The 24,152-nt window shown below is 42.5% G+C and overlaps 1 protein-coding gene across 1 annotated transcript; it reads right to left on the reverse strand.

Moving 5' to 3' along the window:
• Window positions 1-13,640: 13,640 nt before the first annotated feature.
• On the reverse strand, window positions 13,641-15,855 carry LOC137655448 (uncharacterized). Its single transcript, XM_068389343.1, has 2 exons — window positions 15,838-15,855; window positions 13,641-14,552 (listed from the first exon to the last, which is right to left on the reverse strand). The coding sequence occupies exons 1-2, from the start codon at window positions 15,853-15,855 to the stop codon at window positions 13,641-13,643; spliced, it is 930 nt and encodes a 309-aa protein (XP_068245444.1).
• Window positions 15,856-24,152: the final 8,297 nt, after the last annotated feature.

Here is a 24,152-nt window from a genome sequence, read left to right on the forward strand (position 1 = left end):
ACCTTGGGAGGAAAATTAGTGTTGGGCATTTTACTAGATGATCTAGTGATTACTTGGGAGATTTTACTTGGCTGAATAGAATAACAAGGTAAAGGTTTTTCTAAGACAGCAACTATTGCCTTACCTGTAAAATAAGGACAAGCCAAATCCACCTCAGCCTCGTGCAGAAGAGTAGTTGTGCTTAGGTCACTTACTGCTATGTACTCTTTTGTGTATTTTACGTTGTCTTGACTGGCAGCTGAAATTATCGTCTAGGATGTCGCAGAGTCTCTCAGAGCTGGGACATATGAATCATTAAGTGAAGCCTCACACATGAACTCATTAAATTGTTCCCGATCCTGTGAAGGAACAAAAGCATGACATGTCACTGCACCTTTACTTTTCTTGGACTTACCATCAGTGCTTACCTCTGACCTCTGACATTTTGGACTGGGACAATTTTCTATGGAGTGTCCTTCTTTCTTACAGTAAGCACAACTAACATGACAAGATTTAGGCGATGAGACAGTCTTTGAAGAATTTTTAATTTTCTTGCGAATTAGATAATAGTTGTCAGCTATGCTAGCTGCTTTTAGTACTTCAGTTTCACCTTTAAAATGTACATAAGTGGCATATTAGAGGGAACTTCACGCAAAAACCCTCCAACAATATCAGATTTTTAAGAGAGTCTAAATCATTAACACCAGTTCTCTCCAACCATTTATTAGACTGTCTTACCTTTATATTAGAGAATTCTACAAGCGTCTGAGATTGAGTCTTGAAAGACTTTCTGAACATTTGCTTGTAGCCTTCCAGAGTAATGGCATAGGCATCTAAAACAGTCTTTTTAGGGTCTTAATAGTCTATAATCGCAATTAATTGCGATGCAACATATGCAACCTTACCTTTCAAGTGGTTGCGCACGAGTATTGTCCAGAAATTAGGCGGCCAACTTAATGACGTTGCTATGTCTTCAAATATTTGAAAGAAAACCTCTAGATCCTTATCATTGAATTCGGGAACTAATCTGCTGGCTTTAGTCACACCGAATCTCGTGGGAAGTTTTTCATCATCCTCTTTAGCAATAAGCCTGATAAAGCCCAATTTCCACAGTTTTTTCAAGTTCCAACTCATTAAGCCTGTTCTGATGTTAAAATTCTTCTTGTCTTTCTTCATGTTCCGCAAATCTTCTTTCTTGTTCCGCGATTCTTCTTTCTTGTTTCGCGAGTCTTCTTTCTTGTTCTCTCTTTTCCTCCACTTCCATTACTTTTAACTGAAGTTTCAATTTTTCCACTTAAGGATCGACATTAGCAATGGAACCTGTAAGGGTTCTTAGCTCTTCTACATCTTCATTGTTCTTTGTTATGACTTTTTTATTCAGCAAGAATTGAAGGATGTTATTAATGTTGGGATTTGGCATTTACTTGCAACCGTGAGAAGTTCCTGTTTTTTAGACAAAAGCAAGGTTGACAATTCATATCTGGGATTAGCTAAGAATTTCTCTAGATCGAAATGCATGATTGTTATTAAGGTAAGAAGGTTTATTATTTAAATCAAAACTTCCTTGAACATGCTGATTAAGGTACGGTACACCAAATACAGAATTACCGAATTTGTAACACAGACCAATTATTTAATTAGGTCGTTCATAATCAGATACTTCAATTATCGTGTACGAGTTTACGTCCGTTTTAGCACAAAACGAAGGGTAGGAAAGACTGATAACTGCAACACGACCTTTCAAAATGAAGTGAGGGGCCAGGATGGCTTAACCCTGGATAGGTACGCTCCTCGGACACCCCTTTAAGGGTATACTCGGACGCGCGCGACCCCGACGCCAAAAAAAATTCTTGAAAAATCAGTTTTTGCAGTAACCTCCTTTTTTCTTTTGCCAAAAAAAACTTCAATGAATGCTTAAAACAACTGTAAAGATAAATACTACTCATCTGCAGAAAAACTATTTATTATAAATATTTTAAAAAATTAAGTAGAAAAAAAAGACCTTACATAAAAATTCATAAAAAAAAAGTTTATACATATATACACAAATCCTTTTAGGAATTGATTCTTGAATGTTTAGGACGCATCATGATGTATTTTGGATGAAGTCAGACCCATGGAGGTGAAGATCTTAAATGAGAAAAAAGGGTAACTTTTTTTGGCCAAAAAAATTTGTCCAAATTTCATGAATTTTTTTCGGGTACCCAAATGAAATAGGAAGTAGCTAATTTTTTTAGGGAATAAACATATGCTATCCTAAAATAGAAATGTGTAATAAAATCTTCATTATTTTGTAAATTACATTCATATCAGGGGCCATATCTAAAGGTAATTTTTGAGTACTTAGAAATTTCGTAAAAAAATACATATATTTAATATATAATATGATATTTATGCAGGTAAAAATATACCAAAATATCACAGATTCTATAGGGAACAAGAATATATATAGATAGGGCAACTTACGCTTCGGATATGTCCACAAAATGGCCGCCAACCACACTGACTCAGACTCCCAAATCTGCCACATGAAATGTAGGAAGGGTATGTCAATTTCAAGGTGTTATTTACTAATCTAATTATTCTTGGATATGCATAAAAATGGTATGGTGGGTTGCTGGATAATTGTCGATTATTTTACGACTATAAAATTAATCAAAAAAGAAGTAAACAAAATTTTCCGACAAATAAACATCTAGATGAATCATTACTCTGTGATAGTTCTTTAGTACGTAATAATTTTGAAAGAAATTGGAAAAAACGAAAAAGTGGCAATTGCAGGAAAATCGAACACATACCTATATATACGCCATATCTGGCTAAAAATAAAGATAGGCATGGGTAGCCAGATCATCTAGAAACACTTTCCAACACTATAAAAATACAAGTTTTGCGACACTACTTGCCAATTCCTTACGGTAACATGACTAAGCAAAAAAATGCAAAACAAATAAAAAGGGGCACTCGCAGAAAAATGGCCAACATTCTAATATACGGCATTTCAGAAAAAAAAAAATTCAGCCACGTACTAGGCAAATAATCAAGGCACATTTTCCGACAAATAAACATCTAAATGAATCATTACTCTGTAATAGTTCCTTAGTACGTAGTAATTTTGAAAGAAATGGGAAAAAAAGGAAAAAAGGGCAATCACAGGAAAATCGAACACATACCTATATATACGCCATATCTGGCTAAAAAAAAGATAGGCATGGGTAGCCAGATCATCTAGAAACACTTTCCAACACTATAAAAATATAAGTTTTGCGACACTACTTGCCAATTCCTTACGGTAACATGACTAAGCAAAAAAATGCAAAACAAATAAAAAGGGGCACTCGCGGAAAAATGGCCATTCTAATATACGGCATTTCAGAAAAAAAAAATTTCAGCCACGTGCTAGGTAAACCATCAAGGTACATTTTCCGACAAATAAACATATAAATGAATCATTACTCTGTGATAGTTCCTTAGTATGTAGTAATTTTGAAAGAAATGGGAAAAAACGAAAAAATGGCAATCACAGGAAAATCGAACACATACCTATATATACGCCATATCTGGCTAAAAAAAAAGATAGGCATGGGTAGCCAGATCATCTAGAAACACTTTCCAACACTTTAAAAATATAAGTTTTGCGACACTTCTTTCCAATTCCTTACGGTAACATGACTAAGTAAAAAAAATAAAAAAAAAAAAATAAAAAGGGGCACTCGCGGAAAAATGGCCAACATTTTATTATACACATTTCAGTAAAAAAAAAATTTCAGCCATGTGCTAGGCAAACCATCAAGTCACATTTTCCGACAAATAAACATCTAAATGAATCATTACTCTGTGATAGTTCCTTAGTATGTAGTAATTTTGAAAGAAATGGGAAAAAAAATGAAAAAATGGTAATCACAGGAAAATCGAACACATACCTATATATACGCTATATCTGGCTAAAAAAAATAGGCATGGGTAGCCAGATCATCTAGAAACACTTTCCAACACTATAAAAATATAAGTTTTGCGACACTACTTGCCAATTCCTTACGGTAACATGACTAAGCAAAAAAATGCAAAACAAATAAAAAGGGGCACTCGCGGAAAAAGGCCCAACATTCTAATATACGGCATCTCAGATAAAAAAAAAGACATGCACGTGTTAGCCCAACCATCAAGGCACACTTTCTAACACATAAACATAAAAAAAAATCAATAATATACGGCAATTCCTTACTACGTAGTAAATTTTTACAAATATTGAAAAAAAAACAGAAACTGGCAACCGCAGTTAAATACCCAATATACCAATAACTACGTCGTATCTGACAAAAACAAAGTCACGCATGGGTAGCCAGATCATCTAGACACACTTTCCAACACCTAAAAAAGCAAAAGTTTTACGACACTATTTGGCAATATCTTACGGAAAAATGACTTGGCAAAAAAATAAAAAAAAATGAAAAAGGGGCACTTGCGGTAAAATGCCCAACATTCTAATATACGGCATCTCAGATAAAAAAAAAAACATGCACGTGTTAGCCCAACCATCAAGGCACACTTTCTGACACATAAACATAAAAAAAATCAATAATATACGGCAATTCCTTACTACGTATTAAATTTTTACAAATATTGAAAGAAAAACAGAAATTGGCAACCGCAGTTAAATACCCAATATACCAATAACTACGTCGTATCTGACAAAAACAAAGTCACGCATGGGTAGCCAGATCATCTAGACACACTTTCCAACACTAAAAAAGCAAAAGTTTTACGACACTATTTGGCAATATCTTACGGAAAAATTACTTGGCAAAAAAATGAAAAAAAAATGAAAAAGGGCACTCGTGGTAAAATGGTCCTCGTGGTGATGAACGACATTTTAACTAAAAAAAAAAATCATGCACATGGTAGCCAAACAATCCACCAAGACTTTCCACAACTGATAACCTATACAAGTTGCACCATTCTACGACAATTTCATAATACGTAATAACTTTGATAATTATGCAAATTACTTTAGAAGGGTAAACTCGGTAGCGCTCGACCCCAACGCGTCTCAGAAATCGGGGAAGGAGTACAGCTACAGCAATGCACATCTGGACACTACTGAAGCATGTAGGCGAGACACCTACTGCAGGTCGATCACCCACAAATTCAGTCACGGGGGTGAGTCATGTGAGAAAAACCTCTTATTTTTTTTGACGCTCGGGGTCGCGGACGACCCACCGTACCGTTCCAGGGTTAAATTTGTCTAACGATCATTAAGTGACTACACCGATAATGAAAGTGCGATACCCGTAAAGAATTTGATGGGCGAGGATGGCTTTTACGTTGATATCCAAGAATAAAATGAGGTTGGACGGATAACAAAAGCACGATACCAAGTGTCGTGAATTTTCTCCGACTTATTGAAATGAATGATTCTAGGACAGCTGGAATGGGCCGATGACAAGACCTTGAAGAGGTTTGCTTTCCAAACTATTCAGGATTCAATAAAATATGATCACAATTTTCAAATTTATTACACAAATAACCATTTGATAAAGAAATAACACACAAGAACACTTTAAGCTAATTGAAAAATAGAATTGTCACCCTTAGGGGGTCTGCAATATGGGATCATGAAACACAAAGTCCATGTTGTACCAAAAATGACTAAATTTTCAAAATTACAATGATAATTCCTTGGTAAATCACCTACCAAGGTCCACAGGCGTATTTTAATGCATAAAACCGATCCTCAGTCCCAGCGATAACAATTTTACAGACAGATGGAAAGTTACATACAATACTCAGAAAAAAGGAACCGACCTGGTATCACGTGGCTTGGAGCAGGAGACAGAGAGACGAAACAATAGCAAAACTTACTGGGTTGGAGGTTTAGGCAGAGATTAACGAGCGTCGTGCTAGACACCAACGAGGAAAAATACGATCTCCCACTCTAACTCAAGTGTCCTTGGGAGATGCGAGGGAACTCTTACGTTATTTATTCAATAAGGGGTTTGATAAAGCTTCTTTATCGACCACAAAACAGAGAAACAGTCAAAGTCTTACTTCAGATTAAAGGGTAAAGTAAATACTTCGTCTGAAGGCCATAATTCGCCGTAATCCAACAAACAAGAGTGACCTTGGCTCTAAATATATACATCGATATTTTTATCATGGTGAAACAGTATAATATCACTTTTGTAATTAGTAAATAATAAATACTTTATCTCTCTGACACCCGCTCCTTCCCCACCAGGTGGTTGACTTTATGCCACAATACCGTCACGTCCTGTATAACACTCATTCGCAGAAACGCCCGCAAGATCTTCCAATCTTACTCGAATTTAATGCAACCTACGTGAAGTTAAATGGTGGGGATTTCGAGTGATCAGTTCGAAACTCCCTACATCCTCCACACCCGGAATAAAGGGGCAGTGAAACGTCGGTCAATTACGCAAGACCGGACTCGGGGGAGGAGTAACCTCTCCAAGACTCTGTTAGGCTTGTTCCGTAGCGCTCCACAACGACTCTAAAGGAGTGCAAACAATATACATCAATAGAAATATTACCCCGGGGCAATCAACTCTTACAAGTGTACACAGAGAATGGCAATATGAAAAAAAAATGTACCCAGACTTATAATACATACACGAATCAATCAATAGAAAGGCAAGTAGGCAATAAGCGTGCAATAATATCTCAAATAAGCAATGTATACATGTACAATCATAAATTGAACAAATTTATACATACTTTAAATCATAAGGCAATCTGCCCTTAATCAATCAATGGAATTACCCTTCTTACGCTGCCACACCTGGGCAATTACACTAGGGGAAACAAAAACGGGGTGGGGTGCCTGGTTCTGTGCAATGCTCGATTTGTATGTACGAGAGAGACACTCACATCCACGTACTCTATACCCGACGCACTTCCTGTCTCTGTGGATTCAAACTCACCTACACTTATTTCTTTCCACCCTCCCTACTTACCAGAAGGGACACTCCCATTTTCCTTTATATGTCCTCATTTTGAAGTAATCGTTCCATCAAATCTCGCTGCTTCACAGCAACCTTTCTCAATGGGCACGCAGAACATCCTTGTGCACCCGTTATCTCTGATTCTGCGTCACTTTCACTCATCTCACTTACTATATTGTTATCACTATTTGTGTCACTACCTAATACCTCTGTGGCTGATTGTCGAGATGTCGTAGGCTGAACCATCTCTTGGTTATCCCTAGAGGTCTCAACAATATCTGGCAGTCCTGCTGTCAAACTGTACGCACCCTCGATTTCGACGTCGCCATCGTCTTCTCCAACACCATCATCGTCATCAGAGGGGGCAATCTCCAGGGGAACCAGGTGGCTGACAGCTCGCAGCGACTCGACACCCTCGAACAACACCTTTGCTGAACGCACGACTCCGTCGTCGTCAGGATATGTCTCCACAACACGTCCAATGGACCACGTAACCCATTTTTTATTTTCTTGCTGGACCAGCATGACGTCTCCAGGGTGCAGCTTGGAAGGTTCCCCAGATCGACAGTCGTGTCTGGCTCTAAGGGCACTCAAATACTCTTCTCTCCACCTCTCTTGGAAAGCTTTCAAAGAGTCTGTCAGCTTCAAATAATGATCACGGAGCCTCCGGGAGGTGAAGGTCGCATTGAGGTGGTCTTCTGGCAAGATCAGTGCCATGAGGTTGATTGGACTTCCTCTCACTAAATGGGAGAGGGTGAGGACCTCATCCTCGCACTTGTCACCGTTGTATATTAGAGGCCTGTTATTAACCACTGCCTCGGCCTCCTACACTAATGTTAATACGTGGGTGTCCGGCAGGTACTTCTTTCCGAGGGTTATCTGGAAGACACGTTCTGTCACTCGGATAAAGCGCTCGAAGAACCCACCTTTCCAAGGTGCACGGGGCGTCTGAAAACGCCATACAATTCCACTTTTCCTCAGGAACTGCTTATTGTTATCCCAGCGATAACAATTTTACAGACAGATGGAAAGTTACATACAATACTCAGAAAAAAGGAACCGACCTGGTATCACGTGGCTTGGAGCAGGAGACAAAGAGACGAAACAATAGCAAAACTTACTGGGTTGGAGGTTTAGGCAGAGATGAACGAGCGTCGTGCTGGACACCAATGAGGAAAAATACGATCTCCCACTCTAACTCAAGTGTCCTTGGGAGATGCGAGGGAACTCTTACGTTATTTATTCAATAAGGGGTTTGATAAAGCTTCTTTATCGACCACAAAACAGAGAAACAGTCAAAGTCTTACTTCAGATTAAAGGGTAAAGTAAATACTTCGTCTGAAGGCCATAATTCGCCGTAATCCAACAAACTAGAGTGACCTTGGCTCTAAATATATACATCGATATTTTTATCATGGTGAAACAGTATAATATCACTTTTGTAATTAGTAAATAATAAATACTTTATCTCTCTGACACCCGCTCCTTCACCACCAGGTGGTTGACTTTATGCCACAATACCGTCACGTCCTGTATAACACTCATTCGCAGAAACGCCCGCAAGATCTTCCAATCTTACTCGAATTTAATGCAACCTACGTGAAGTTAAATGGTGGGGATTTCGAGTGATCAGTTCGAAACTCCCTACATCCTCCACACCCGGAATAAAGGGGCAGTGAAACGTCGGTCAATTACGCAAGACCGGACTCGGGGGAGGAGTAACCTCTCCAAGACTCTGTTAGGCTTGTTCCGTAGCGCTCCACAACGACTCTAAAGGAGTGCAAACAATATACATCAATAGAAATATTACCCCGGGGCAATCAACTCTTACAAGTGTACACAGAGAATGGCAATATGAAAAAAAAATGTACCCAGACTTATAATACATACACGAATCAATCAATAGAAAGGCAAGTAGGCAATAAGCGTGCAATAATATCTCAAATAAGCAATGTATACATGTACAATCATAAATTGAACAAATTTATACATACTTTAAATCATAAGGCAATCTGCCCTTAATCAATCAATGGAATTACCCTTCTTACGCTGCCACACCTGGGCAATTACACTAGGGGAAACAAAAACGGGGTGGGGTGCCTGGTTCTGTGCAATGCTCGATTTGTATGTACGAGAGAGACACTCACATCCACGTACTCTATACCCGACGCACTTCCTGTCTCTGTGGATTCAAACTCACCTACACTTATTTCTTTCCACCCTCCCTACTTACCAGAAGGGACACTCCCATTTTCCTTTATATGTCCTCATTTTGAAGTAATCGTTCCATCAAATCTCGCTGCTTCACAGCAACCTTTCTCAATGGGCACGCAGAACATCCTTGTGCACCCGTTATCTCTGATTCTGCGTCACTTTCACTCATCTCACTTACTATATTGTTATCACTATTTGTGTCACTACCTAATACCTCTGTGGCTGATTGTCGAGATGTCGTAGGCTGAACCATCTCTTGGTTATCCCTAGAGGTCTCAACAATATCTGGCAGTCCTGCTGTCAAACTGTACGCACCCTCGATTTCGACGTCGCCATCGTCTTCTCCAACACCATCATCGTCATCAGAGGGGGCAATCTCCAGGGGAACCAGGTGGCTGACAGCTCGCAGCGACTCGACACCCTCGAACAACACCTTTGCTGAACGCACGACTCCGTCGTCGTCAGGATATGTCTCCACAACACGTCCAATGGACCACGTAACCCATTTTTTATTTTCTTGCTGGACCAGCATGACGTCTCCAGGGTGCAGCTTGGAAGGTTCCCCAGATCGACAGTCGTGTCTGGCTCTAAGGGCACTCAAATACTCTTCTCTCCACCTCTCTTGGAAAGCTTTCAAAGAGTCTGTCAGCTTCAAATAATGATCACGGAGCCTCCGGGAGGTGAAGGTCGCATTGAGGTGGTCTTCTGGCAAGATCAGTGCCATGAGGTTGATTGGACTTCCTCTCACTAAATGGGAGAGGGTGAGGACCTCATCCTCGCACTTGTCACCGTTGTATATTAGAGGCCTGTTATTAACCACTGCCTCGGCCTCCTACACTAATGTTAATACGTGGGTGTCCGGCAGGTACTTCTTTCCGAGGGTTATCTGGAAGACACGTTCTGTCACTCGGATAAAGCGCTCGAAGAACCCACCTTTCCAAGGTGCACGGGGCGTCTGAAAACGCCATACAATTCCACTTTTCCTCAGGAACTGCTTATTGTTATCCCAGCGATAACAATTTTACAGACAGATGGAAAGTTACATACAATACTCAGAAAAAAGGAACCGACCTGGTATCACGTGGCTTGGAGCAGGAGACAAAGAGACGAAACAATAGCAAAACTTACTGGGTTGGAGGTTTAGGCAGAGATGAACGAGCGTCGTGCTGGACACCAATGAGGAAAAATACGATCTCCCACTCTAACTCAAGTGTCCTTGGGAGATGCGAGGGAACTCTTACGTTATTTATTCAATAAGGGGTTTGATAAAGCTTCTTTATCGACCACAAAACAGAGAAACAGTCAAAGTCTTACTTCAGATTAAAGGGTAAAGTAAATACTTCGTCTGAAGGCCATAATTCGCCGTAATCCAACAAACTAGAGTGACCTTGGCTCTAAATATATACATCGATATTTTTATCATGGTGAAACAGTATAATATCACTTTTGTAATTAGTAAATAATAAATACTTTATCTCTCTGACACCCGCTCCTTCACCACCAGGTGGTTGACTTTATGCCACAATACCGTCACGTCCTGTATAACACTCATTCGCAGAAACGCCCGCAAGATCTTCCAATCTTACTCGAATTTAATGCAACCTACGTGAAGTTAAATGGTGGGGATTTCGAGTGATCAGTTCGAAACTCCCTACATCCTCCACACCCGGAATAAAGGGGCAGTGAAACGTCGGTCAATTACGCAAGACCGGACTCGGGGGAGGAGTAACCTCTCCAAGACTCTGTTAGGCTTGTTCCGTAGCGCTCCACAACGACTCTAAAGGAGTGCAAACAATATACATCAATAGAAATATTACCCCGGGGCAATCAACTCTTACAAGTGTACACAGAGAATGGCAATATGAAAAAAAAATGTACCCAGACTTATAATACATACACGAATCAATCAATAGAAAGGCAAGTAGGCAATAAGCGTGCAATAATATCTCAAATAAGCAATGTATACATGTACAATCATAAATTGAACAAATTTATACATACTTTAAATCATAAGGCAATCTGCCCTTAATCAATCAATGGAATTACCCTTCTTACGCTGCCACACCTGGGCAATTACACTAGGGGAAACAAAAACGGGGTGGGGTGCCTGGTTCTGTGCAATGCTCGATTTGTATGTACGAGAGAGACACTCACATCCACGTACTCTATACCCGACGCACTTCCTGTCTCTGTGGATTCAAACTCACCTACACTTACTTCTTTCCACCCTCCCTACTTACCAGAAGGGACACTCCCATTTTCCTTTATATGTCCTCATTTTGAAGTAATCGTTCCATCAAATCTCGCTGCTTCACAGCAACCTTTCTCAATGGGCACGCAGAACATCCTTGTGCACCCGTTATCTCTGATTCTGCGTCACTTTCACTCATCTCACTTACTATATTGTTATCACTATTTGTGTCACTACCTAATACCTCTGTGGCTGATTGTCGAGATGTCGTAGGCTGAACCATCTCTTGGTTATCCCTAGAGGTCTCAACAATATCTGGCAGTCCTGCTGTCAAACTGTACGCACCCTCGATTTCGACGTCGCCATCGTCTTCTCCAACACCATCATCGTCATCAGAGGGGGCAATCTCCAGGGGAACCAGGTGGCTGACAGCTCGCAGCGACTCGACACCCTCGAACAACACCTTTGCTGAACGCACGACTCCGTCGTCGTCAGGATATGTCTCCACAACACGTCCAATGGACCACGTAACCCATTTTTTATTTTCTTGCTGGACCAGCATGACGTCTCCAGGGTGCAGCTTGGAAGGTTCCCCAGATCGACAGTCGTGTCTGGCTCTAAGGGCACTCAAATACTCTTCTCTCCACCTCTCTTGGAAAGCTTTCAAAGAGTCTGTCAGCTTCAAATAATGATCACGGAGCCTCCGGGAGGTGAAGGTCGCATTGAGGTGGTCTTCTGGCAAGATCAGTGCCATGAGGTTGATTGGACTTCCTCTCACTAAATGGGAGAGGGTGAGGACCTCATCCTCGCACTTGTCGCCGTTGTATATTAGAGGCCTGTTATTAACCACTGCCTCGGCCTCCTACACTAATGTTAATACGTGGGTGTCCGGCAGGTACTTCTTTCTGAGGGTTATCTGGAAGACACGTTTTGTCACTCGGATAAAGCGCTCGAAGAACCCACCTTTCCAAGGTGCACGGGGCGTCTGAAAACGCCATACAATTCCACTTTTCCTCAGGAACTGCTTATTGTTATCCCAGCGATAACAATTTTACAGACAGATGGAAAGTTACATACAATACTCAGAAAAAAGGAACCGACCTGGTATCACGTGGCTTGGAGCAGGAGACAAAGAGACGAAACAATAGCAAAACTTACTGGGTTGGAGGTTTAGGCAGAGATGAACGAGCGTCGTGCTGGACACCAACGAGGAAAAATACGATCTCCCACTCTAACTCAAGTGTCCTTGGGAGATGCGAGGGAACTCTTACGTTATTTATTCAATAAGGGGTTTGATAAAGCTTCTTTATCGACCACAAAACAGAGAAACAGTCAAAGTCTTACTTCAGATTAAAGGGTAAAGTAAATACTTCGTCTGAAGGCCATAATTCGCCGTAATCCAACAAACTAGAGTGACCTTGGCTCTAAATATATACATCGATATTTTTATCATGGTGAAACAGTATAATATCACTTTTGTAATTAGTAAATAATAAATACTTTATCTCTCTGACACCCGCTCCTTCCCCACCAGGTGGTTGACTTTATGCCACAATACCGTCACGTCCTGTATAACACTCATTCGCAGAAACGCCCGCAAGATCTTCCAATCTTACTCGAATTTAATGCAACCTACGTGAAGTTAAATGGTGGGGATTTCGAGTGATCAGTTCGAAACTCCCTACATCCTCCACACCCGGAATAAAGGGGCAGTGAAACGTCGGTCAATTACGCAAGACCGGACTCGGGGGAGGAGTAACCTCTCCAAGACTCTGTTAGGCTTGTTCCGTAGCGCTCCACAACGACTCTAAAGGAGTGCAAACAATATACATCAATAGAAATATTACCCCGGGGCAATCAACTCTTACAAGTGTACACAGAGAATGGCAATATGAAAAAAAAATGTACCCAGACTTATAATACATACACGAATCAATCAATAGAAAGGCAAGTAGGCAATAAGCGTGCAATAATATCTCAAATAAGCAATGTATACATGTACAATCATAAATTGAACAAATTTATACATACTTTAAATCATAAGGCAATCTGCCCTTAATCAATCAATGGAATTACCCTTCTTACGCTGCCACACCTGGGCAATTACACTAGGGGAAACAAAAACGGGGTGGGGAGCCTGGTTCTGTGCAATGCTCGATTTGTATGTACGAGAGAGACACTCACATCCACGTACTCTATACCCGACGCACTTCCTGTCTCTGTGGATTCAAACTCACCTACACTTACTTCTTTCCACCCTCCCTACTTACCAGAAGGGACACTCCCATTTTCCTTTATATGTCCTCATTTTGAAGTAATCGTTCCATCAAATCTCGCTGCTTCACAGCAACCTTTCTCAATGGGCACGCAGAACATCCTTGTGCACCCGTTATCTCTGATTCTGCGTCACTTTCACTCATCTCACTTACTATATTGTTATCACTATTTGTGTCACTACCTAATACCTCTGTGGCTGATTGTCGAGATGTCGTAGGCTGAACCATCTCTTGGTTATCCCTAGAGGTCTCAACAATATCTGGCAGTCCTGCTGTCAAACTGTACGCACCCTCGATTTCGACGTCGCCATCGTCTTCTCCAACACCATCATCGTCATCAGAGGGGGCAATCTCCAGGGGAACCAGGTGGCTGACAGCTCGCAGCGACTCGACACCCTCGAACAACACCTTTGCTGAACGCACGACTCCGTCGTCGTCAGGATATGTCTCCACAACACGTCCAATGGACCACGTAACCCATTTTTTATTTTCTTGCTGGACCAGCATGACGTCTCCAGGGTGCAGCTTGGAAGGTTCCCCAGATCGACAGTCGTGTCTGGCTCTAAGGGCACTCAAATACTCTTCTCTCCACCTCTCTTGGAAAGCTTTCAAAGAGTCTGTCAGCTTCAAATAATGATCACGGAGCCTCCGGGAGGTGAAGGTCGCATTGAGGTGGTCTTCTGGCAAGATCAGTGCCATGAGGTTGATTGGACTTCCTCTCACTAAATGGGAGAGGGTGAGGACCTCATCCTCGCACTTGTCGCCGTTGTATATTAGAGGCCTGTTATTAACCACTGCCTCGGCCTCCTGCACTAATGTTAATACGTGGGTGTCCGGCAGGTACTTCTTTCCGAGGGTTATCTGGAAGACACGTTTTGTCACTCGGATAAAGCGCTCGAAGAACCCACCTTTCCAAGGTGCACGGGGCGTCTGAAAACGCCATACAATTCCACTTTTCCTCAGGAACTGCTTATTGTTATCCCAGCGATAACAATTTTACAGACAGATGGAAAGTTACATACAATACTCAGAAAAAAGGAACCGACCTGGTATCACGTGGCTTGGAGCAGGAGACAAAGAGACGAAACAATAGCAAAACTTACTGGGTTGGAGGTTTAGGCAGAGATGAACGAGCGTCGTGCTGGACACCAATGAGGAAAAATACGATCTCCCACTCTAACTCAAGTGTCCTTGGGAGATGCGAGGGAACTCTTACGTTATTTATTCAATAAGGGGTTTGATAAAGCTTCTTTATCGACCACAAAACAGAGAAACAGTCAAAGTCTTACTTCAGATTAAAGGGTAAAGTAAATACTTCGTCTGAAGGCCATAATTCGCCGTAATCCAACAAACTAGAGTGACCTTGGCTCTAAATATATACATCGATATTTTTATCATGGTGAAACAGTATAATATCACTTTTGTAATTAGTAAATAATAAATACTTTATCTCTCTGACACCCGCTCCTTCCCCACCAGGTGGTTGACTTTATGCCACAATACCGTCACGTCCTGTATAACACTCATTCGCAGAAACGCCCGCAAGATCTTCCAATCTTACTCGAATTTAATGCAACCTACGTGAAGTTAAATGGTGGGGATTTCGAGTGATCAGTTCGAAACTCCCTACATCCTCCACACCCGGAATAAAGGGGCAGTGAAACGTCGGTCAATTACGCAAGACCGGACTCGGGGGAGGAGTAACCTCTCCAAGACTCTGTTAGGCTTGTTCCGTAGCGCTCCACAACGACTCTAAAGGAGTGCAAACAATATACATCAATAGAAATATTACCCCGGGGCAATCAACTCTTACAAGTGTACACAGAGAATGGCAATATGAAAAAAAAATGTACCCAGACTTATAATACATACACGAATCAATCAATAGAAAGGCAAGTAGGCAATAAGCGTGCAATAATATCTCAAATAAGCAATGTATACATGTACAATCATAAATTGAACAAATTTATACATACTTTAAATCATAAGGCAATCTGCCCTTAATCAATCAATGGAATTACCCTTCTTACGCTGCCACACCTGGGCAATTACACTAGGGGAAACAAAAACGGGGTGGGGTGCCTGGTTCTGTGCAATGCTCGATTTGTATGTACGAGAGAGACACTCACATCCACGTACTCTATACCCGACGCACTTCCTGTCTCTGTGGATTCAAACTCACCTACACTTACTTCTTTCCACCCTCCCTACTTACCAGAAGGGACACTCCCATTTTCCTTTATATGTCCTCATTTTGAAGTAATCGTTCCATCAAATCTCGCTGCTTCACAGCAACCTTTCTCAATGGGCACGCAGAACATCCTTGTGCACCCGTTATCTCTGATTCTGCGTCACTTTCACTCATCTCACTTACTATATTGTTATCACTATTTGTGTCACTACCTAATACCTCTGTGGCTGATTGTCGAGATGTCGTAGGCTGAACCATCTCTTGGTTATCCCTAGAGGTCTCAACAATATCTGGCAGTCCTGCTGTCAAACTGTACGCACCCTCGATTTCGACGTCGCCATCGTCTTCTCCAACACCATCATCGTCATCAGAGGGGGCAATCTCCAGGGGAACCAGGTGGCTGACAGCTCGCAGCGACTCGACACCCTCGAACAACACCTTTGCTGAACGCACGACTCCGTCGTCGTCAGGATATGTCTCCACAACACGTCCAATGGACCACGTAACCCATTTTTTATTTTCTTGCTGGACCAGCATGACGTCTCCAGGGTGCAGCTTGGAAGGTTCCCCAGATCGACAGTCGTGTCTGGCTCTAAGGGCACTCAAATACTCTTCTCTCCACCTCTCTTGGAAAGCTTTCAAAGAGTCTGTCAGCTTCAAATAATGATCACGGAGCCTCCGGGAGGTGAAGGTCGCATTGAGGTGGTCTTCTGGCAAGATCAGTGCCATGAGGTTGATTGGACTTCCTCTCACTAAATGGGAGAGGGTGAGGACCTCATCCTCGCACTTGTCGCCGTTGTATATTAGAGGCCTGTTATTAACCACTGCCTCGGCCTCCTACACTAATGTTAATACGTGGGTGTCCGGCAGGTACTTCTTTCCGAGGGTTATCTGGAAGACACGTTTTGTCACTCGGATAAAGCGCTCGAAGAACCCACCTTTCCAAGGTGCACGGGGCGTCTGAAAACGCCATACAATTCCACTTTTCCTCAGGAACTGCTTATTGTTATCCCAGCGATAACAATTTTACAGACAGATGGAAAGTTACATACAATACTCAGAAAAAAGGAACCGACCTGGTATCACGTGGCTTGGAGCAGGAGACAAAGAGACGAAACAATAGCAAAACTTACTGGGTTGGAGGTTTAGGCAGAGATGAACGAGCGTCGTGCTGGACACCAATGAGGAAAAATACGATCTCCCACTCTAACTCAAGTGTCCTTGGGAGATGCGAGGGAACTCTTACGTTATTTATTCAATAAGGGGTTTGATAAAGCTTCTTTATCGACCACAAAACAGAGAAACAGTCAAAGTCTTACTTCAGATTAAAGGGTAAAGTAAATACTTCGTCTGAAGGCCATAATTCGCCGTAATCCAACAAACTAGAGTGACCTTGGCTCTAAATATATACATCGATATTTTTATCATGGTGAAACAGTATAATATCACTTTTGTAATTAGTAAATAATAAATACTTTATCTCTCTGACACCCGCTCCTTCCCCACCAGGTGGTTGACTTTATGCCACAATACCGTCACGTCCTGTATAACACTCATTCGCAGAAACGCCCGCGAGATATTCCAATCTTACTCGAATTTAATGCAACCTACGTGAAGTTAAATGGTGGGGATTTCGAGTGATCAGTTCGAAACTCCCTACATCCTCCACACCCGGAATAAAGGGGCGGTGAAACGTCGGTCAATTAGGCAAGACCAGACTCGGGGGAGGAGTAACCTCTCCAAGACTCTGTTAGGCTTGTTCCGTAGCGCTCCACAACGACTCTAACGGAGTACAAACAATATACATCAACAGAAAAATTACCCCGGGGCAATCAACTCTTACAAGTGTACACACAGAATGGCAATATGAAAAAAAATGTACCCAGACTTATAATACATACACGAATCAATCAATAGAAAGGCAAGTAGGCAATAAGCGTGCAATAATATCTCAAATAAGCAATGTATACATGTACAATCATAAATTGAACAAATTTATACATACATTATTTCATAAGGCAATCTACCCTTAATCAATCAATGGAATTACCCTTCTTACGCTGCCACACCTGGGCAATTACACTAAGGGAAACAAAAACGGGGTGGGGTGCCTGGTTCTGTGCAATGCTCGATTTGTATGTACGAGAGAGACACTCCCATCCCCGTACTCTTTACCCGACGCACTTCCAGTCTCAGTGGATTCAAACTCACCTACACTTACTTCTTTCCACCCTCCCTACTTACCAGAAGGGACACTCCCATTTTCCTTTATATGTCCTCATTTTGAAGTAATCGTTCCATCAAATCTCGCTGCTTCACAGCAGCCTTTCTCAAGGGGCACGCGGAACATCCTTGTGCACCCGTTACCTCTGATTCTGCGTCACTTTCACTCATCTCACTTACTATATTGTTATCACTATTTGTGTCACTACCTAATACCTCTGTGGCTGATTGTCGAGATGTCGTAGGCTGAACCATCTCCTGGTTATCCCTAGAGGTCTCAACAATATCTGGCAGTCCTGCTGTCAAACTGTACGCACACTCGATTTCGACGTCGCCATCGTCTTCTCCAACACCATCATAGTCATCAGAGGGGGCAATCTCCAGGGGGACCAGGTGGCTGACAGCTCGCAGCGACTCGACACCCTCGAACAACACCTTTGCTGAACGCACGACTCCGTCGTCGTCAGGATATGTCTCCACAACACGTCCAATGGGCCACGTAACCCATTTTTTATTTTCTTGCTGGACCAGCACGACGTCTCCAGGGTGCAGCTTGGAAGGTTCCCCAGATCGACAGTCGTGTCTGTCTCTAAGGGCACTCAAATACTCTTCTCTCCACCTCTCTTGGAGGGCTTTCAAAGAGTCAGTAAGCTTCAAATATTGATCACGGAGTCTCCGGGAGGTGAAGGTCTTATTGAGTTGGTCTTCTGGCAAGATCAGTGCCATGAGGTTGATTGGGCTTCCTCTCACTAAATGGGAGGGGGTGAGGACCTCATCCTCGCACTTGTCGCCGCTGTATATTAGAGGCCTGTTATTAACCACTGCCTCGGCCTCCTACACTAATGTTAATACGTGGGTGTCGGGCAGGTACTTCTTCCCGAGGGCTATCTGGAAGACACGTTTTGTCACTCGGATAAAGCGCTCGAAGAACCCACCTTTCCAAGGTGCACGGGGCGTCTGAAAACGCCATACAATTCCACTTTTCCTCAGGAACTGCTGGACTTCATCCTCTTCATAAAGTCCCTGAAGGAGGTTGCTGGCAGTCTTGAACGTTTGATGATTATCAGATGTGATGAAAGACGGAGCACCGTGGGTAGCACAAAAACGACATAAGGCTAATACAAATTCCTCCACTTCCAGGGAGGGGCAGAAATCGACGTACACGGCCCTGCGGGCTATGCTAGTCACGATCAGTATGTAGTCTGGCCACGTTTCAGTCTGTATGGCCACTGTGTGGTCCACTCCGACTGCTGTAAAGAGCTTTGTTAGGTTGATCCTTTCCTTCGGTAGGGAGGGTGGTGATGGCTGTCTCAACAGGGGCTGGAAGGCTAACACGCATTCTGGACACTGCCGCACGGTCCGCCTCGCAATGGAACATAGGCCCGGCGACCAGCATTTCTGTCAAAAGATACCCATTAGTGTATTCACACCACAATGTAAATGCAAACTATGCAAATATCTTAGATAAGCCCTAACTAAGTGCCCTTTGGCTGGCAAAAGAATTAAATGTTTCATTTCCTCTACTTGAGACACTCATCCCCTAGTGCAAATTAACTTATTATCTAACACTAGATTTAATTGTCTGACAAAATTAGTAACTTCACGAGGTGGACTGACTCCACCCTTCAAGTAAATATAAATTGTAGGCAAATAATGTTTTTGCTCTAATTGGACAACAATACTGAACGGATGCCGTTTTAATCTGGTAAATTTTTGGATTATCCTAGCAACTCTCAATAAGAATCGGAACTCTAATACCCTCTGTAGAATTTCCCATATCTCTTCTAGTGGAACTGGTCTTATTTCCTCCCTCATTTCTTGTACCGCTGCCACAACGGTTCTTTCATTGGTCGGATCGTCCTCGTTGTAAGGAACACTCTCCCATGGTCCTTAGGAACTCTGGACCATTCCGCCAAAGAGGGTTTTGTAGCAGTTGTTGCGTCATTGCTCCTCTGGACAGGACATCAGCAGGATTCTGTTTGCTTGGGACATGGCTTAGGCTGAAACGGCAAACCCGATGAAGAAAAATAATCTCCACCACTCTGTTATATATGAACACATTTTTGTTATCTTTGGCATCGGGAGATGCTACCAATGCCAGCGTGACCATACTGTCGGTCCATATGACTATCTCTCGTGGCTCTATCAGCCCTTTGAGTGTCCTGGCTAATCTGCAGCCTAACAACAATGCTAATAGTTCTAGCTTGGGAATTGTCAACTTGTTCATCCCCTTTGGTGTGATCCTCATTTTACTAGTGAGTAGGCTTACCCGATTGCAATTGTCCCTAGTATATGCTACTGCGCCGTATGCCTTGCTGTTGGCATCGGTGAATACATGGAGCTCTATATTTTTCTTGCCTACCGCTCTTGGAAATGTGATGTTGCTTTCCGCTTTCAATTCACACAATAACTCACTCGCTTCTCTAGCTTTCTGTCTCTTTAAGACGTCATCCCATCCTACGTTATCCTCCCATAGTTGTTGGAGGAAAAGCTTTCCTCGAACATATAATGGGCTTATAGAGCCTAGGTGATCATAAATGGAGACCAACATGGAAAGTACCCTCAGCTTCGTAGGTACCCATCCCTCGCCCAATTCACTGATTCTCTTACTCACTTTCTCACACAATTAGTCGACGTCTCGGGCCCATCGGAACCCAAGTACGTTCACATTCACCGGCTCACTCCACTGCCTCTCGCTATCGAAGGCTAAGTTATTGGACGTCCACCCTTCTAATGGCATACCAGCCCCTTTTAATATCTTACTGACAGATTCATGCTCCTGCCTCATGCTCTCTACATCCTCGAAAGTACTAGGATAATCATCTACGTAAAAGGACTTCGTCAAATCTGGCCTACCTTCCCTTTTGAAATGACAATTTAAAACTTGTTGCAACAAAAACGGACTCGCCGTGATGCCGAACACCACGACTCTAAAGGCGAAGGTGAGCGCTCGACCTGCTACCTCGCGCCACAAAAATTGTGTGTATTTGGCATCACGGGGATCTAACAAGACACGGTGGAAAGCCTTGCTGATGTCGGCTAGCATGGCATATTCGTTCAACCTGAACCTTATAAGGAAATTATGTGCTAATTTTACTAGATTGGGGCCAGGTAAGAGGCATTCATTCAACGATTTATGACCCTTAGATTTTGCTGAGGCATTAATCACGATTCTGAGGGGGGTCATGCTGCTATCTTTCTTAATTCCAAACTGTGGCATATAATGCCCTTCAATCTTGGGTTCCTTTACTTCTGATATAAAGCCAGCTTCTAGATACTTCTTTATCACTCCTTAATACTGATCAAAGTATTCCCTCTCCTTCTTGAACTTAGTTTGCAACGATTCTAACTGTGCTACAGCGTTTCGATAGTTTGTATCTGGCCTAGCATCCTAGCTGAATGGTAGGCTAACCTGAGATCCCTCAGGCTTCTTTACGACATTTTGCAACACCTTTCGCATGGCTTCCACTTCGCGAACAGTATATTGCTCTGATGGGGCAATGCTAACATGGTCCAAACGCCACCACTTATCTACGTCAAACTGGTTTGGTTCACTCGCATTTCTGCAGACTCTGAGCGTTTTTCACATGTTCAATCTTTTTTCCTTCCAATAGGCACTGCGACACTTTCCCATATGGCGACATACCATTATGGGTTAGGAAAAGATTTATCCCATCAACCTTCTCGATGCCTATGATGAAGTAGCTAAAATAATCAGCCCCTACTAGGATGTGGAAATTTTTCAACTCATCGGACTTATTCTCTGGATCGGCCAACGTGATTCCCTTACTCAACAGATGCTGTCTATTTCGTACATAACCAGCGTTATGTATCGGGACGTCAACGTTCTCGTGGGCCACCAGCTTCATTCGTACTATTCTTTTTCCCATCTCTACCCTACAGCTTACGACATCATATTGTCCGCTTATTTCTGAGGAGCCAAACAGAGCTATTTATGCTACCCTTCCTACTACCGGTATCTTAATTGTTTCGCGGTTTTCGCAGATATGAAGCTCTTTTGGCTTCCTATATTAAGAAATAAGCGGACTCGCTTTCTACCTTGCTTATGATTGATTTCGGCCATAGCCATTGGCAAGATTGTACATGGGAGGTCCACGTCGTACATCTGTGCGGTCTTTGTACTTTTGCACTGTTTGGATTCCACTTTATCTTTAGATGGACGAGGGGCAGTTTCGTGCTGTCGAGGCGTCACATTTACTACAGGGTGGGACGTTGTAGACTGACTACTACTATTACTTGGGGCTGAAGTGAAGGGAACTGATTGCGGTCGTTTTCCGGTATTATAATTATCACAAATGGCTGTGTTGTGGTTACCATTACAATTCTTACAAGAGTTAGGGACGGGACACTTATCACTTTGATGACCAGACTTAGTGCAATTGAAACACAGGCCCTTCTTTAGCAAAATGCGACGTCTGGCAGCCACGTCAGTTACTTGGGGGTATCCGTGAGGCGGGTGCCGTTCATTACAAAAGGGACAAGAATTATTCTGAGCGGGTTTCGACTTCGCTTTTACACTGACGTCTACTCTCTTGTCAGGTTCAAGTTTATCTCGTCATTTCAAGGCATCGTCGTCGAGCATTCTAATAATGAAATCGATCGCGTCGAAGAATTCATCTAGCGTATAGTCACACTTTCTAAGATGCTCAACTACTTTCCTGTAGAGCTTCCCTTCTGACAACTTTTGATTAATGAGTCTCATCCTTACAATGGCCTATATAATTACTACTTAGCCTCTTGATCTGCTCAATTATGATTGTCAATTCAAAACGGAACCTTTTCAGCTCTACAGGTTCTAATGAGGGTACAAAGATATAAGCCAACTTTCTGTGCAGAATTATGAGTGTGTGATGGACATTACCATATTGTTTGTCTAAGAGATCCAACGCTATCCTATAGTTCGCGGCGGTTACACTTAGGGATTTTACAATCCTAAGCGGATCCCTGCCTAAAGTCCCCAACAGATATGTGAGTTTATATACATCATCCAAACCTGCTCTTCAATCCACACATATCGTAAAGAGCTGTCAATATGAAGCATATTCCTGCACTTCCCGTTCAAACGTGGGAAGAGGCAGTGGTTTCAATCTGGGGAGGGACACATTCCCCGTCGGAGTGACTTTCACTCTATCAATTTGATTGTATGGAAGGGTAGAAGCTCGCGTAGCTTCTCCTAACGTGTGCCTGATTCGGGCTTCTAATCCAGGTTCTAGTTTAACAGATATATTCTTGTACAGCTCTCTTAGCTGTCTTACCTCCTCTTGCAATTGCGTGACCAGATTCTGGTACACGGATTCAGAGTAGGTCTCAATTAACGCACGTTGCGTTTGAACTAGTAAGTCTATTATGAGCCCCATCGATGCCTCGATGTGTATGAATGTGGCCACCGCCATTTTGACTGACTTTACTCTATTTTTTTGGGGGGGGAGGGGTGGCAAACTAGGAAGGAACAGAATTGTGTTTATGTTACGAAGGAGGGGCACAAAAACTAGAGGCACACAAGGTCAGTCGCACATCAGGACACTGAGGGCTTTGTTTAGTCTTTCCCTCTCTCTCCTATTAAGGTTACCCTAAAGACCATACACATCCGGTTCGAAGGACCACAAAGTCTTGGAGTGGTTACTCCTCCCCCGAGTCCAGTCTTTCCTAATTGACAGACGTTTCAGTGCCCCTATATTTCGGGTGTGGAGGATGTCGTGAATTTCCTCCGACTTATTGAAATGAATGATTCTATGCCCGATGGAATGGGCCGATGACAAGACCTTGAAGAGGTTTGCTTTCTAAAACTATTCAGGATTCAATAAAATATGATAACAATTTTCAAATTTATTACAAAAATAACCATTTGATAGAGAAATAACACACAATAACACTTTAAGCTAATTGGAAAATAGAACTGTCACCCTTAGGGGGTCTGCAACATGCGCTCATGAAACACAAAGTCGACGTTGGACCAAAAAAGACTAAATTTTCACAAGTGATATGATAACTCCTTGGTAAATCACCTACCAAGGTCCACAGGCGTATTTTAATGCATAAAACCAATCCCCAGTCCCAGGGATGACAATTCTACAGACCGATAGAAAGTTACATAC

Source organism: Palaemon carinicauda, chromosome 16 (genome assembly GCF_036898095.1).
Source record: "Palaemon carinicauda isolate YSFRI2023 chromosome 16, ASM3689809v2, whole genome shotgun sequence".
In the NCBI taxonomy this organism is placed as follows: domain Eukaryota; kingdom Metazoa; phylum Arthropoda; class Malacostraca; order Decapoda; family Palaemonidae; genus Palaemon; species Palaemon carinicauda.